The 12,698-nt window shown below is 47.1% G+C and overlaps 2 protein-coding genes across 4 annotated transcripts in view; one reads left to right on the forward strand and one right to left on the reverse strand.

Moving 5' to 3' along the window:
- The window catches only part of LRRC39 (leucine rich repeat containing 39), a 15,141-nt gene extending 8,814 nt beyond the window's left edge, over nucleotides 1-6,327 (forward strand). For both annotated transcript variants that reach the window (XM_014549662.1, XM_014549663.1), the window contains exons 6-10: nucleotides 916-1,061; nucleotides 1,962-2,114; nucleotides 3,864-4,003; nucleotides 4,120-4,194; nucleotides 6,095-6,327. In XM_014549662.1, the coding sequence (XP_014405148.1) occupies nucleotides 916-1,061; nucleotides 1,962-2,114; nucleotides 3,864-4,003; nucleotides 4,120-4,194; nucleotides 6,095-6,150 (570 nt within the window). In that variant the 3' untranslated portion in view covers nucleotides 6,151-6,327. The remainder of the gene's footprint in view (nucleotides 1-915; nucleotides 1,062-1,961; nucleotides 2,115-3,863; nucleotides 4,004-4,119; nucleotides 4,195-6,094) is intronic.
- The window catches only part of TRMT13 (tRNA methyltransferase 13 homolog (S. cerevisiae)), an 8,761-nt gene continuing 913 nt past the window's right edge, over nucleotides 4,851-12,698 (reverse strand). The window contains exons 2-11 of one of the 2 annotated variants that reach the window (XM_005878547.2): nucleotides 11,085-11,131; nucleotides 10,928-10,994; nucleotides 9,681-9,743; nucleotides 9,439-9,508; nucleotides 9,176-9,282; nucleotides 8,655-8,822; nucleotides 8,397-8,469; nucleotides 7,993-8,067; nucleotides 6,840-7,269; nucleotides 4,851-6,563 (exon numbers count right to left, since the gene is read on the reverse strand). In XM_005878547.2, the coding sequence (XP_005878609.1) occupies nucleotides 6,368-6,563; nucleotides 6,840-7,269; nucleotides 7,993-8,067; nucleotides 8,397-8,469; nucleotides 8,655-8,822; nucleotides 9,176-9,282; nucleotides 9,439-9,508; nucleotides 9,681-9,743; nucleotides 10,928-10,994; nucleotides 11,085-11,131 (1,296 nt within the window). In that variant the 3' untranslated portion in view covers nucleotides 4,851-6,367. The remainder of the gene's footprint in view (nucleotides 6,564-6,839; nucleotides 7,270-7,992; nucleotides 8,068-8,396; nucleotides 8,470-8,654; nucleotides 8,823-9,175; nucleotides 9,283-9,438; nucleotides 9,509-9,680; nucleotides 9,744-10,927; nucleotides 10,995-11,084; nucleotides 11,132-12,698) is intronic. The other variant, XM_014549661.1, reaches the window with a different exon arrangement.

The following is a 12,698-nucleotide window of genomic DNA, read 5'->3' on the forward strand; positions in this document are numbered from 1 at the left end:
CCTGACCAGGAATCGAACCCTGACCTCCTGGTTCATAGGTTGACACTCAACCACCGAGCCACACCCGCCAGGTAACACAAACATATTTATGCTGATGTAAAAACAATTTCTTTATACTCTGTTCTAAGCTGTTTAAAAATCGTAAAAGTCTGATGACAGATTTTGATGAAGTGTTTTATTCATGGCTTAAACTTGAAAGCTGGAGAAACACCAATTACTAGATGGAACATTTCTTATCCTAGAGGACTTCACGCCTGTTGGTAGCATTACAAGTTGTTTGCTTGCCTGGTCGGAGTGGCTCAGTGGTCGAGCGTCGACCCATGAACCAGGAGGTCTCGGTTCGATTCCCAGGCAGGGCACATGCCCGGGTTGCAGGCTCGATCCCCGGTGAGGGGCGTGCAGGAGGCAGCTGATCCATGATTCTCTCTCATCATTGATGTTTCTATTTCTCTCTCCTCTTCCTTCCTCTCTGAAATCTATAAAAATATTTTTAAAAATAAATAAATAAAAATGTGGAATGACTAAACGGTAAATTCTATGCCTGAGGTACCATATGTAGAGCATCGGCACAAAGGAGAGGGTCCCATTAAAGATAATTTTGAATTTGAGCTTTTCCCTACCAATCTCTGCTCCTGGACGAAAGGAAAGCATGTCTACTGTGAGAAAGGAAAGAAGTCCCTCCCGGCCGGTCTGCGAGGCCTGGGACTGGGTCTCTTCGGGAGAGACTTTTCTGGGAGCAGATGAGCTTCCGTGGGAGAGTGCTTCATGCTGGAGGTCACTTAGGTTTACTTTGATTTCCACGATGAGGACATCGAGCCCACGCCTATGGGAGCTTTCCTCGCTGTAACGGAGCTCCCTCGCCATGGGCGTGTCCAGCTCGTTCCCTCATTTTGGGACCCTCGCTTGCCTCCTCAGCTCGGCCGCCTGACGAAGCTCACCCACCTGGACCTGAGCATGAACAGCTTCACCGCCATCCCCCCCGCCGTGCTGAGCATGCCTGCCCTTGAGTGGCTGGACCTGGGGAGCAACCAACTCGAGCAGCTCCCCGATGCCATAGAGAGGTAAGGCAAACAGCTTCTATTCCACACTGAGTTCAGGGAGGAAGGAGGGGGAGAGAGAGAGAAACATCAGTGAGGAGAGAGAGTCACGGATCGGCTGCCTCCTGCATGCCCTGACCGGGCATTGATCAGTGACTTCCTTGTTCATTGGTTGATACTCAACCACTGAGCCACACCGACCAGGCAAGCAAACAACTTTTAATGCTACCAACGCACATGCTGAAGTAACCTAGGATAAGAAATAACAAATAAAATGAAGGGGACCCCAAGCATAAGCACAGTAGATACATCTAGTTCTAACTGTGCTACCATTTAATAGAAGAGTTTCATTTACTCCAAAAAAAGAAAAGAAAGTAAAATAGCAAAACTGGCTACCTGGCTTCCGCAATGTGACGAGAACATGCCGCAATGGTGACAACATTGCGTGGTGCATGCCGGACACTTCTGTGCACTTTAGGAGTGGACGAGGAAGCCAGACTGCTCAAGGTCACAGTAAGTGTGCGATCCGGGACTTGAACCCAGGCCGCCTGGCCCGACTCCATGGTGTTAACCACGTGCACACTTCCTTTGCCCGCTGAGCACATTAGTAATTTCTGATTTTCGTTGATTCGGATTCGATCCCATTTACAGCAGCCCTTCTTTAAGAAATTCTATGAGAGCAGTGAAGAAGTCTAGAATACACTGATCTCATTTCCACTTCTGCACCATGACACTGCCCCGTAGGGATGAAGTCCCCAATGCCGTTCCCTTATAAGCAGGTGAGGTGAGGTGAGTTCACTCGATCAGTATGCTGGCTAGTGGAGATGCTAGAGAAGGTGACATTTCTTTGTTAAGTTCCTAAGAACCAGGGTGTCCATATTGTGTGTGATGGACTCATCGCAGAAACCTCTTTTAATTCTTCAGGATGCAGAGTCTGCACACGTTGTGGCTGCAGCGGAATGAAATCGCCTGCTTGCCCGAGTCCATCAGCAGCTTGAAAAACCTGGGCACGCTCGTTCTCTGCAACAACAAACTGCAAGACATCCCGGCGTGCATGGGCGAGATGCCCAGCCTGAGGTAAAGGTTCTCCACACCAGACTGACACACTCCTCTGGCTGCGGAACACAGCCACACAGAGGAATCACTACACATCTGAGTTCTCCTTCAGATGAGTACACGCATTTCAAAGACGTGTCCAACTTTGAAACTTTAATTTACAAATCGGATGCATATAATACCGAGTCCATAAAACTAAAGCCGTGCTGGGATTTATCAGCCTCAAGGAATGTCCTATATTTTTTAATATGTTTTTTTAAAAATATATTTTATTGATTTTTTACAGAGAGGAAGGGAGAGAGATAGAGAGTTAGAAACATCGATGAGAGAGAAACATCGACCAGCTGCCTCCTGCACACCCCCCACTGGGGATGTGCCCGCCTCCTGCACACCCCCCACTGGGGATGTGCCCGCAACCAAGGTACATGCCCCTGACCGATGCATATAATGGGACCTTTCAGTCCGAAGGCCAACACTCTATCCACTGAGCCAAACCGGTTTCGGCATTTTTTTTAAATATGTTTTTATTGACTTTTAAAGAGAGAGGAAGGAAGAGGGAGAGAGAGTAACATCGATGAGAAACATCATCAATCGTCTGCCTCCTGCACGCCCCGTTCTGGGGATCAAGCCCACAACCCAGGCATGTGCCCTGACCCGGAATTGAACCAAGATCTCTTGGTTCTGGGTCAATGCTCAACCACTGAGCACATGGCCAGGCAAGGAATGTCCTCTGTTGATGACGTTTTCATGAAATCGCCTAAGTTCATTACTATTAAAACTCCTTTGGTATCTTCCTCCCAAAATTTAACTTCTTGGCAGTGAACATCAGACATGAGAATTCATGCCAAATCCCACGTCTGTAACAAAACCATTCATTCATTCATTCACACGTGCAGCGACTACCAAGGTCTGTACCAGATGGTGAAGTTACAATGATAAAAAGACACAAACAAGTCTATAAAATACGCATATTTTAAGTTTATTGCGCTCATTGTACAGATAAAGCAGGCTTTCTGTTAGATGGCCTGGCTCAAGTGCAGGCGAATGGGAGTGTTCTGAGCGTGTGTCAGGTAGGCCAGGTGAAGCTATCCTGTGCAGGAGCTTCGGGGAATTACATGCATTTTCGGCTGACTTTCAAGCTACAGTGGGTCCATCGGGACATAACCCCATTGTCAGGTCGGAGCCTCCGTGTGTTTGAGATGCATTAGGAATGCCCTGGGAAGTCCCACTGCTCCACATTAAGTCCGTGCTGCTAACAGTTGCTTGCTTTTATTTATTTTAAAATGTTTTTATTGATCTTAGAGAGGGAGAGGGAAAGAAGAGGGAAAGATTGATGAGAGAAACATCCATCAGCTGCCTCCTGCACGCCCTCTACTGGGAGGAGTGCTCACTCTGGGCATGAGCCCTGACCAATGGAACCCGTGACCTTTCGTGCACTGAAGGGCGCCCAACCGAGTCACACCCCCCAGGACTAGCAGTTACTTTTACGAGCTCTGGAAATAAGTTGTCTCTAGCTAGTATTTTTTTCTTCAAGAAAGAAACGTAAAGATTCTTGGGCTATGTCACAGCTCACCAAGATGCTGTCATTGGGACCAGCTGGAAAGAGTTGTTTAGAACAGCGGTCGCCAACCGGTGGTCCGTGGACCACTGCGGGTCCAGGAGGTCCGAAAGGCTGGCAACCGCTGGCTTATACTATCATCGTTGCTATGTCTCCAGGGAAGTGCACACTCCCACGGCACCTATAAGCCCTGGTTTCTGGCACTCTGCTAGGTTTGTCAACTTCAGAGACAACCCGCTGAGACTGGAAGTGACCCTTCCCCCCCCTGAGAGCACCGAGGAGGAGGAGGAGCAGGAATTATTCGGCCTCCAGTTCATGCGCACCTACATCCAGGAGTCCCGGAGACAAGCAGGTATGCGACTGGTGCTTCACGCAGGTTCCGTATTCCTTCTGGTGGAGGAGTGTTTACGTTCATGAACTCCTTTGTGGATTTCTTCTCTTTTTAAAACATGTTTTTATTGATTTTAGAGCAAGAGGAAGGCAGAGGGAGAGAAGCATCTATGGGAGAGGAACATCCACCAGCTGAACCTGCAGGTTCCGCAGGTGAGGAGCAGCTAGGGGCACGTCCCACATGTCGGTCAGGATGCTAAGGGCAATGAACAGGGTCGGGGAAAGCTGCGATTGGCCTACGGCTGGCATGCTGAAGGGCAATCGTTACTTCCCATAGAGAACTGGGTACCCGTGTCGGAAATGTAAATGGACCACAAGACTGTGTTGGTGATTCTCGTGTGTGTGCGGTGATTCTCGTGCGTGTGTAAATGTTTTATGAAACTTAAGTGATTGTGCCTCCTATAGCATAATCACTTATTTCTGGGCATGAGGTGTTGAATGGTACAAAACGGATGGTGTGACATAAATGAGCATTGTCTGACCCAGTGTATCAGGTTAATTACTGAATGACTAGTAGCCCTGCGCATGAATCTGTACGCCAGTAGCTCACTGCCACCCTCCTGTAGCTCCCCTCTCCCCCCTGCACCCCCCTCATGGCTTGCTGCCCTGCCCCCTCCTGTAGCTCTCCGCAACCCGCTTGTACCTCGCTGGCCCACCCTCCTGCTGATCCATGATCTGGTTGTGATGCACTTGGTCGTTATGCCTCAGAGCATAATGGCTAATTAGCATATTCCTCTCTTATTATATAGGATGTATTATCTTCATTTATATTTCCTTGAATGGGGGGCGCGTGAGTAACTAACTTAAAATAGAATCAAACTACCTTACTTTAATAATATTTTGCATACAACTTATAACAAGAGAAAAAGGTTGTAACTTAAACAGTCAATACAACCAAGTCTGCTTATTATTTATTAAAATGATGAGATTCATGAACTAGCACTATTTATAACAGTTATATTCATGGAGTACTTACTCTGTGCTCCGACTATTCTAAGCATTTTACATTCATAATCTCATCTGATGTTCACAACAACCTTGCGAGGTAGGCTTTATTATTGTCATCACCCCCATTTTAAAAGGAAATTGAGGCACAAAGAGATTAGGTAGCTTGCCCAAGGTCACACAGCTGAGAGGTGGTAGGCTTGGGATTTGAACCCACGCAGTTTCACAAAACATGAGATTAAACTAAAATAGAAAAGTCAGGAATTAAAAATAGGCTGTTTAATTTACAATTCATGTAACCACAGACCTATAAAAAGTTTCCTAAGAGTATCATTAATCCAAAACTAGTAATTCTGAATCTTTGTCTTGGCAAACGTACCAATGATTAACACATTTGTTTACAAATAAAGGCAGAATCACTCAAGGATGCGATGTGGAAAATACCAGTCTCGCCATGTGACTGGTTTAATATTGCTGTGCATAGAAACTCTTTACGAGTTAACTGAGGCCTCAGTGTGAGGTGTTTGGTTTCACTACCTAATTTTCACTACATTCCAAATTCTTTTCCCAAACAAGAGAGAACACATTTATATTTGTAATTATACATGTAAAAGTAGCCTGTTAAAAGATGTGAGATAATTAACTTCAGAAGTTATTTGCAAATTTCGACTTAATTTGTGAAGTGGGCTTCTCAGTGTCTTTTTGGAAGTTCTAACTGTATAATACCCAATAGAACGAAATATTTTTTTCTTCCCCTGGAAAACATCGTTTCGGTTTTGGAGTTTGCTTGGACAAATTCTGAGAATATATAAACGCAGGTCTCACCTTGGAAATCTAAAGGTGAATTTATTGGTTGATTGTGAATAGCTCTGGATCTGTTTGCAAAGGAAAAGAGCAAACTGACTATTCTTTCCAGATCTGCTTGGAAAGAAAAACCCACACAGAAGCCAATGCTCAGGCTGCCCCGTTAGAAACTGACAAGTGATTATTACGCCTTGAACTTGAGAAATAAAAAGGACTAAATAAAACCAAGGGACAATGAATTCCAAAATTCATGTACCTAGAAAGTGACTGTGCTAGTCCCATGGTGACCTGTTGTGTGTTTCAGATGCCGCAGCCGACTGTGCGACCACGCCCCCCGCCTCTACAGACCCCGACAGCTGACGGGACCCAGGCGCCTGCTGAAGTGACTTTGGTAAATTCTCTCAAGTCTGGACTCTTCTCAAGTAAAAAACAAAGCTAGTACCAAAGTTCAATGAGGCACAACGTTTTTTTAAAGTTCGCATTACCTGCTATCAATGATATTTTTGTGAATATAAAAATACAATGTAGAAGGCCTTGTTTTTTGGTGGAAGACAGATGGTGTTCAGTTTCTTCTCCGTCAAGCAGTCGCGTCTGCTGGTGGAGCCTGCGCGGGTAAGGCCGTGAGCAGCACGTTCTCCAGGGACACCCCCGGGTCGGCGTAGCGCTGCAGCGCGGCCCGGAAGCCCCGCCGCTGCAGGTACTCCAGGCGGCCCTGGTCAATCAGCAGCTTACACAGGCGCCCCAGCCTCTCCTTCTCCTCCGCAGGGAGAAACCTACAGCGAAGAACACACACAGCAACGCTCACGTTTGTCAGTTTACAACAAGCTCTTTTATGGCTCCTGTTTACTGGAAGCCGCCGGTGAGCTGCCAGACCCTGGGCGCTGTGTCCCATGCTTCCCAGACACGCTTCACTTATGACCACAGTGCAGACGTGAGTCTTTGAGCTGACAGCCACACACATGTTCATGAGTGAACTTTGGCAGCATTCGTCTGAGAACAGAGATGATGAACAGTCCCGCCCCAGAGCTGTCCAGTTCCTCGTCACTTACCCGGGCAAAGTCCCGGCGCGGTCCTCAGGGCCTCTGTGTCCCCCGCCATCATGCTCCTCGCCGTCCTCGCTCTCGTCATCTCTTGTCCTGGGGACACTGGAGGCCTCCAGAGCAGCTGTCCGCCTCCCGCACGTCGCCCAGCTACTCATGCGCTGGAAATAGTGGAACTCCAGGGCTCCCAGGCCCCGGGCCCTGAAATAGTCTTTGCCCACATAGTGTCTCCAATCGCACCTGTGGTGACAGCACAGCGCGACCACAATGCCAGCCACAGGGCTCCACTCCTCCGCCACGGTTCCTTCACCTCCGTCCTCGGCCGCAGCGTCCAGGTCTTTGTCTGCCTTATTGTTCTTTATCCGTTTGGCTGAAGGCTCTTCATTCCCCTCCTCACGCCTGGCACCGTATGTTTCAACCAGACAGCGTAATGCCAGATCTGCAAACACAACCACGGCCCCACGGCAGCGTCTTCCCCACGAGTCCTTTCACTTCGAGGGAGCACTATGGCTTCTAAAACCCCAAACCAAAAGCAGCCAACCTGCTTGGCTTCCCACCAGTGATCAATCTCTTCTGAATGGTCAGCTTTGTTCGTATTTGCTCTTTTCTCATTATCGTCTCACTTTCTTGAATGATTTATTCTGCATAAAGTCTACTTCCCAGAAAAACTGTCCGAAGCTTAAGGTCTAGTTTGCAAAATCTTTCAGTCCAAATCCTGGGACTGACTTCAGGTCTCCTGCCCTGGCTGAGGAAATGCCTCGCACGGAGCAAACTCATCTCCCTACACTTACAAGCCACGGAGGTTTCCACCTCAAGAAAAGCCGAAGAAAGAAATGAAGAGGCCAGGCGTCCGTGTAGGCTGGCGGAGGTGCCAGTGCTGAAAGGAGAGATGGAGGGAAGACGCAGAGGGAGAACCAGGAAGGAAGAGCCACCGAGGAGAAGCACACCATTCAAGACGGGGAGCAGGAGCGCCCTGTATCTGATCTCACTCGGGGCCATGAGCAGCTGAGCAGGAGGCCCTGTCTGCTCTCCCACGGGCAGTGCTCCCGGGCAGACCACCAAGCTGTGACCACGTGACGGGAACACGGAGACACCCCTGAAATGGCGGGGCCGTGCGCTAGGACCTCGAGAGCATGGAGACGTGATGGGTGTGCTGGCTTACCTGTCGCCGCGCCACACAGGTGCTTTCCGATTCCTACCACAGGCAGCCTCTCCCTGCTCAGCACGGGAATCCTGTCTGAAATAAAAGGAGAGGAGAACTAAGTCAGCCCCTCGTGGGATAAGGCCTTACGGTGCCTCCCCAAACAGAGAACTAAGTAGAGTCTTTGAATTTTAGGGCCGAGAGAGACTCAAACGAAACATTCGCACTTGGTGGTTTAGGAATGAGGCTCAAAGATGCAGCGGCTGGATGAGAAGCACAGGCGGTTGTGAGCGAGCAGCGTGGCAGCTGCCTGACCAGGCCTCGCCCTCGCGCCTCACGTGCGTCATGCGTGGCTGGACTTCCAAGCAACCCGAGTTGGAAACGTCTATGATTTATGGCAGACAACGGAAAGTTACGCAACTCACTCAAACACAGGTGTTGAATGTCGATCTGAAGTCTTTGAAACACTGAATTTTTCTTTCTGTGTTTGCCATCTACCTGCACAAACAGAACATTATTATAACCATGGCTTTTCTATGTTTAAGAAAAAGCTTTATGAAAATAAACAAGTTCTATTTGTTTTCAAAATTCAGAGCAAAATCCCCCTTCTTTAAGAGACATGCCTCTGGTCTACGAGGAAGTGCAAGCCCATCCTCGCACAGTGTGCGGCCGTGGTCGCTCACCTTGAACCTCGTGGGCACCTTCTCTACGAGGATGAAGTGAACTTCTTCGGCATCTTTTAAGGCAATATCAACCCAGTGAGATAATTTCCCCTTTCCTGCTCCAAACTCAACAAAGCATCTTCTTGGACCAAGTAACTTTAATTTCTCAATGTTACCTAAAATAGAAGCCTGCAAACCTCACGAGATTATTTTATAAACGAGAGCAAACACATCTGGCTCAAGTGGGAAAAATAGCAGAAGGTAATGTCTACAGAAGGCGGCATGGTCACAAGGAAGATGTCTGTGTGGCTTTAAATTTTTTTCTCTTGCTTTGTTTTTAAATATTTAACACGCAGTACTCAGACCCATAGTCAGGCCGAACATTTTAGTAGACGTTTACACATACTTATTAGAAGGGAAGGGTTCTGTCCCTGAAAGGCACACGGAGTGAAAGCTCATTAGTAGCTATGTTTAGAAGGAACGGAATGTTAGCTTCTGACAGACCAGAGGCCATGTTCAGGATCAGCGTGGCCTACACATACCTGCTGCTTCAGGTGTTTGGTTGCAGAGTCACCATTGTTAGGGTCATTAAGGGCATCATGCAATGCTGGATGGGACATAATTTGATCTTTAAGTGTAGAGTTCAAACCTGTGCCAAATGTAAGCACAAGAGCTTAAGCAACCAGACCTGAAACCACAGGGCTCTGGACAATGGTAGGAACACCCTTCAACCACAGTGGTGCCGGTTCACGTACCACCTAACTGTTCTTAAAAATCTTGAACTCGCAACTTTAGGCAGACTTACCCTCACTTGCTTTTTTCAACTTCTTAATTAAAATTTCCAACTGCTCTTCAGGGAGAGAAGAAATTGGAACCTACATACAAAAAAATGAGGGGTGAGCTGATCACTAAGAATATCAATTCTATAGGAAAATGCATTCTAAATTTTAAAAAATTAACTTATTCCAAACAAAAATTGGAACGCAGCTTATTCAACGTGGAGACAGCTTATAAATACTGTTTAAAAGTAAAAAGTCAAGTACTTACTAACTGTTCAGGTATTTCTGTTTCGTCTTTTAGGCCTGCATTAATATCTTGAATAAAGAAGTCCTTAACCAAAACAAAACCATAAAAATACTGTTATTGTGAAGAGCTCACAGAAACTGAACTGAAAAACTGATCCTTCCCTTCTCCCCCCGTCTGTGCCTCCCTTTGACCCATTCATTCATTACACAGTTACTGAGCACCTACTGTGGTCCTTCATTAGTTACTGAGCACCTACTGTGGTCATTCATTACACAGTTACAGCGCACCTAGTGTGGTCATTCATTACAGTTACTGAGCACCTACTGTCGTCCTTCATTATAGTTACTGAGCACCTAGTGTGGTCATTCATTACACAGTTACAGAGCACCTAGTGTGGTCATTCATTATAGTTACTGAGCACCTACTGTGGTCATTCATTACACAGCCACTGAGCACCTACTGTGGTCCTTCATTACATAGTTACTGAGCACCTACTGTGGCCCTTCATTAGCTTTGGGTGCTGAGGATTCACCACAGGAGAGAACAGAACAAGGACCTCTGTGTTCACGGATCTTCTATCCTAGTGAGTGGTTCTGTGAACATCTGTTGTCTAGAGAAATTCATCAGTAATTTTCTATGAAGAGTTTTAACCTCACTACAGTGCAGACTGAAGGCTGTGTCAGTTCTATTCACGGCGTTAAAGCAAAAACAAAGCATCAACTATACCCATGGCTGCTGATCAGACAGGAAGCATGACCAACACCAGAGGTAAGATACCGATGTCACAACAGTTTAGGTCTGATTTCTTCCACCTAAAATACTAATGAAAATAGATAATCATTCTCTCTGGGAAGCCTGTCTTGGTCTCTTGGACTTAATTTTAATTTTTACGTAAGGGTGTGTTCTTATCACATGTGCACTCCTTCCGTTGACCTTATTACGATACCCGTTCTTTACAGCTTACTTACCAGTTTCAAACAAGCCCCTTGGGATCAATTTAATTGGAATAACCCTAGGAGACACTAAGGAAATATTTTTGAATAAACACATTGTGAAATCACTCTCTGAACTACACTCTGGTTGCATAAAATTCTATTATCTGAACGAGGACTCTGTCGGATACAGTGCTGGCCTTCACACATGCAAACGCAGTGACCTCATTCAAGCCTCGGAGACGAGAGTTAAATGCTCACATCTGTAACCTGCTGAGTCTGTAAAACATCACACAGCACACGGCCACCATTCAGTTCTACCGATCAGCTACTTACAGGTTTGGGCTTCTCTCTTGAGTTACATTTCCTCAAATGCTTTGCTAATTGATCTTCGTAGACTGTGCTACATTTGAAGAGAAAATTATTTAAAGTAAGACTTGTGACAATTACTGTTTCCGGCACAGAAAAACCCCTTATCTGACCCCGTACTTACTGTTTCGGATCTAAAGGACACAGGATTCTTTTTCGAGCATTTTCTTCCTAGTAAAGAAAAAGGATATATTTATTTGAATAAAATATCAAATTCATTGCTTACAGGTACTAGCTTTGACTTCAGTGCAATCCTAAGTTTATGCATTCCCGAAACAAGGCAGAGACTCCTTAAGTGGCCATGAATGAAACATTGGCTCAAGTAGGTCACAGGGTTCAACCACTGCAGTGTCCAGAGCAGCTGGTGTGCGCACACATGAGCAGATACTGCTTTGGACGAGGCTCCGCAGCTTCCTACAGGTTGAAGAAGGCCTGCATATGAACCTGCACCTATGACAGCACTGACGAAGACACCACTATCAGCTCAGGCACCCCTAAGAGAGAAAAATACTGCCAATTTTAGTTGTGATGTCACTGATTTCAGAGATGCTCAAAGAAAGGGTCTTAGACACGATGAACTATGGCATTTAACCATTTGCTCATGGTTAAATTCTACAGGCGAGCAGAGTCGCACCGTTTGTTTCTAAGTCACGTGGATTGAACCATATGCACTAGGAAAATTCAAAGGAAATTAATCGTGATGGCAGCTCCACGCAACATCCACGGGACCTGTAGGGCACAGGCAATACTCAGAGGTCTGGTTCTCTCCAGCTCCTAACTCTGTGACCTTAGGTAGACCTACTGCCTCCACCCAAACATGACCATTAATTTTGCCTCCAAAGGTGGAGGAAGATGAAGTGAGAGAATCGTTTCTAAAAACCTGCGTAGCACGGGGCTGGCTCTTGGGGAATACCGACCGACCAACCGACCGATCGGCTGGTAAGACTGATTCTGAGTCTGCTGTCACCTTCCAGCCGTGTGGCTAAGCTCACGTCCGAGGTCTCAGAGTGAGAACAAAACCACGCATCTCCTTCAATCGAGGGATGTCTGCCGGTCCCCTCAAAGCCGGCCCACACACCTGTGGGTGTGCTCCCAAGAGTTCTCACCCCAAGTCCAGGCCGCCCCACCCCAAACCAGGGTAAGCTGGTTCCCGTGTGCCGCCCTCTGGGCCAGTACCAGGGCATTCAGCGTCTGAAGCAGGGCGATGGCCACCACGGACAGTGGCGGATGAAAGGGCCGAGCTGTCCTGGATGGAGCCTAGAAGGGTGAACCCGGGACTAACAAAAACCACACACCCAGTCCTGGGCAGCCCCCAGGCACGAAGCAGACACCTGGCTCTTCTCCTTAACCCAGAACCTACCGGCACCCCCTCCTCTGTTCCCATTCCTATTTTCCTATCATCTACACCCCAACTCACAGTCCAGTTATAGGGGGGACTGTACTAGTGAACACAATGGCTGCCTGGCCCCCAGGCACGAAGCAGACACCTGCCTCTTCTCCTCAACCCAGAACCTACCGGCAGGGCCTTTCCCCACCGGCACCCCCTCCTCTGTTCCCATTCCCATTTTCCTATCATCTACACCCCAACTCACAGTCCAGGTATAGGGGGGACTGTACTAGTGAACACAATGGCTGCCTGTTTTCATTTTTATTTTTTTAATATATATTTATTGATTTCAGAGAGGAAGGGAGAGGGAGAGAGAGCTAGAAACATCAATGATGAGAGAGAATCATTGAT

This window comes from Myotis brandtii, unplaced genomic scaffold (genome assembly GCF_000412655.1).
Source record: "Myotis brandtii unplaced genomic scaffold, ASM41265v1 scaffold565, whole genome shotgun sequence".
NCBI lineage: Eukaryota > Metazoa > Chordata > Mammalia > Chiroptera > Vespertilionidae > Myotis > Myotis brandtii.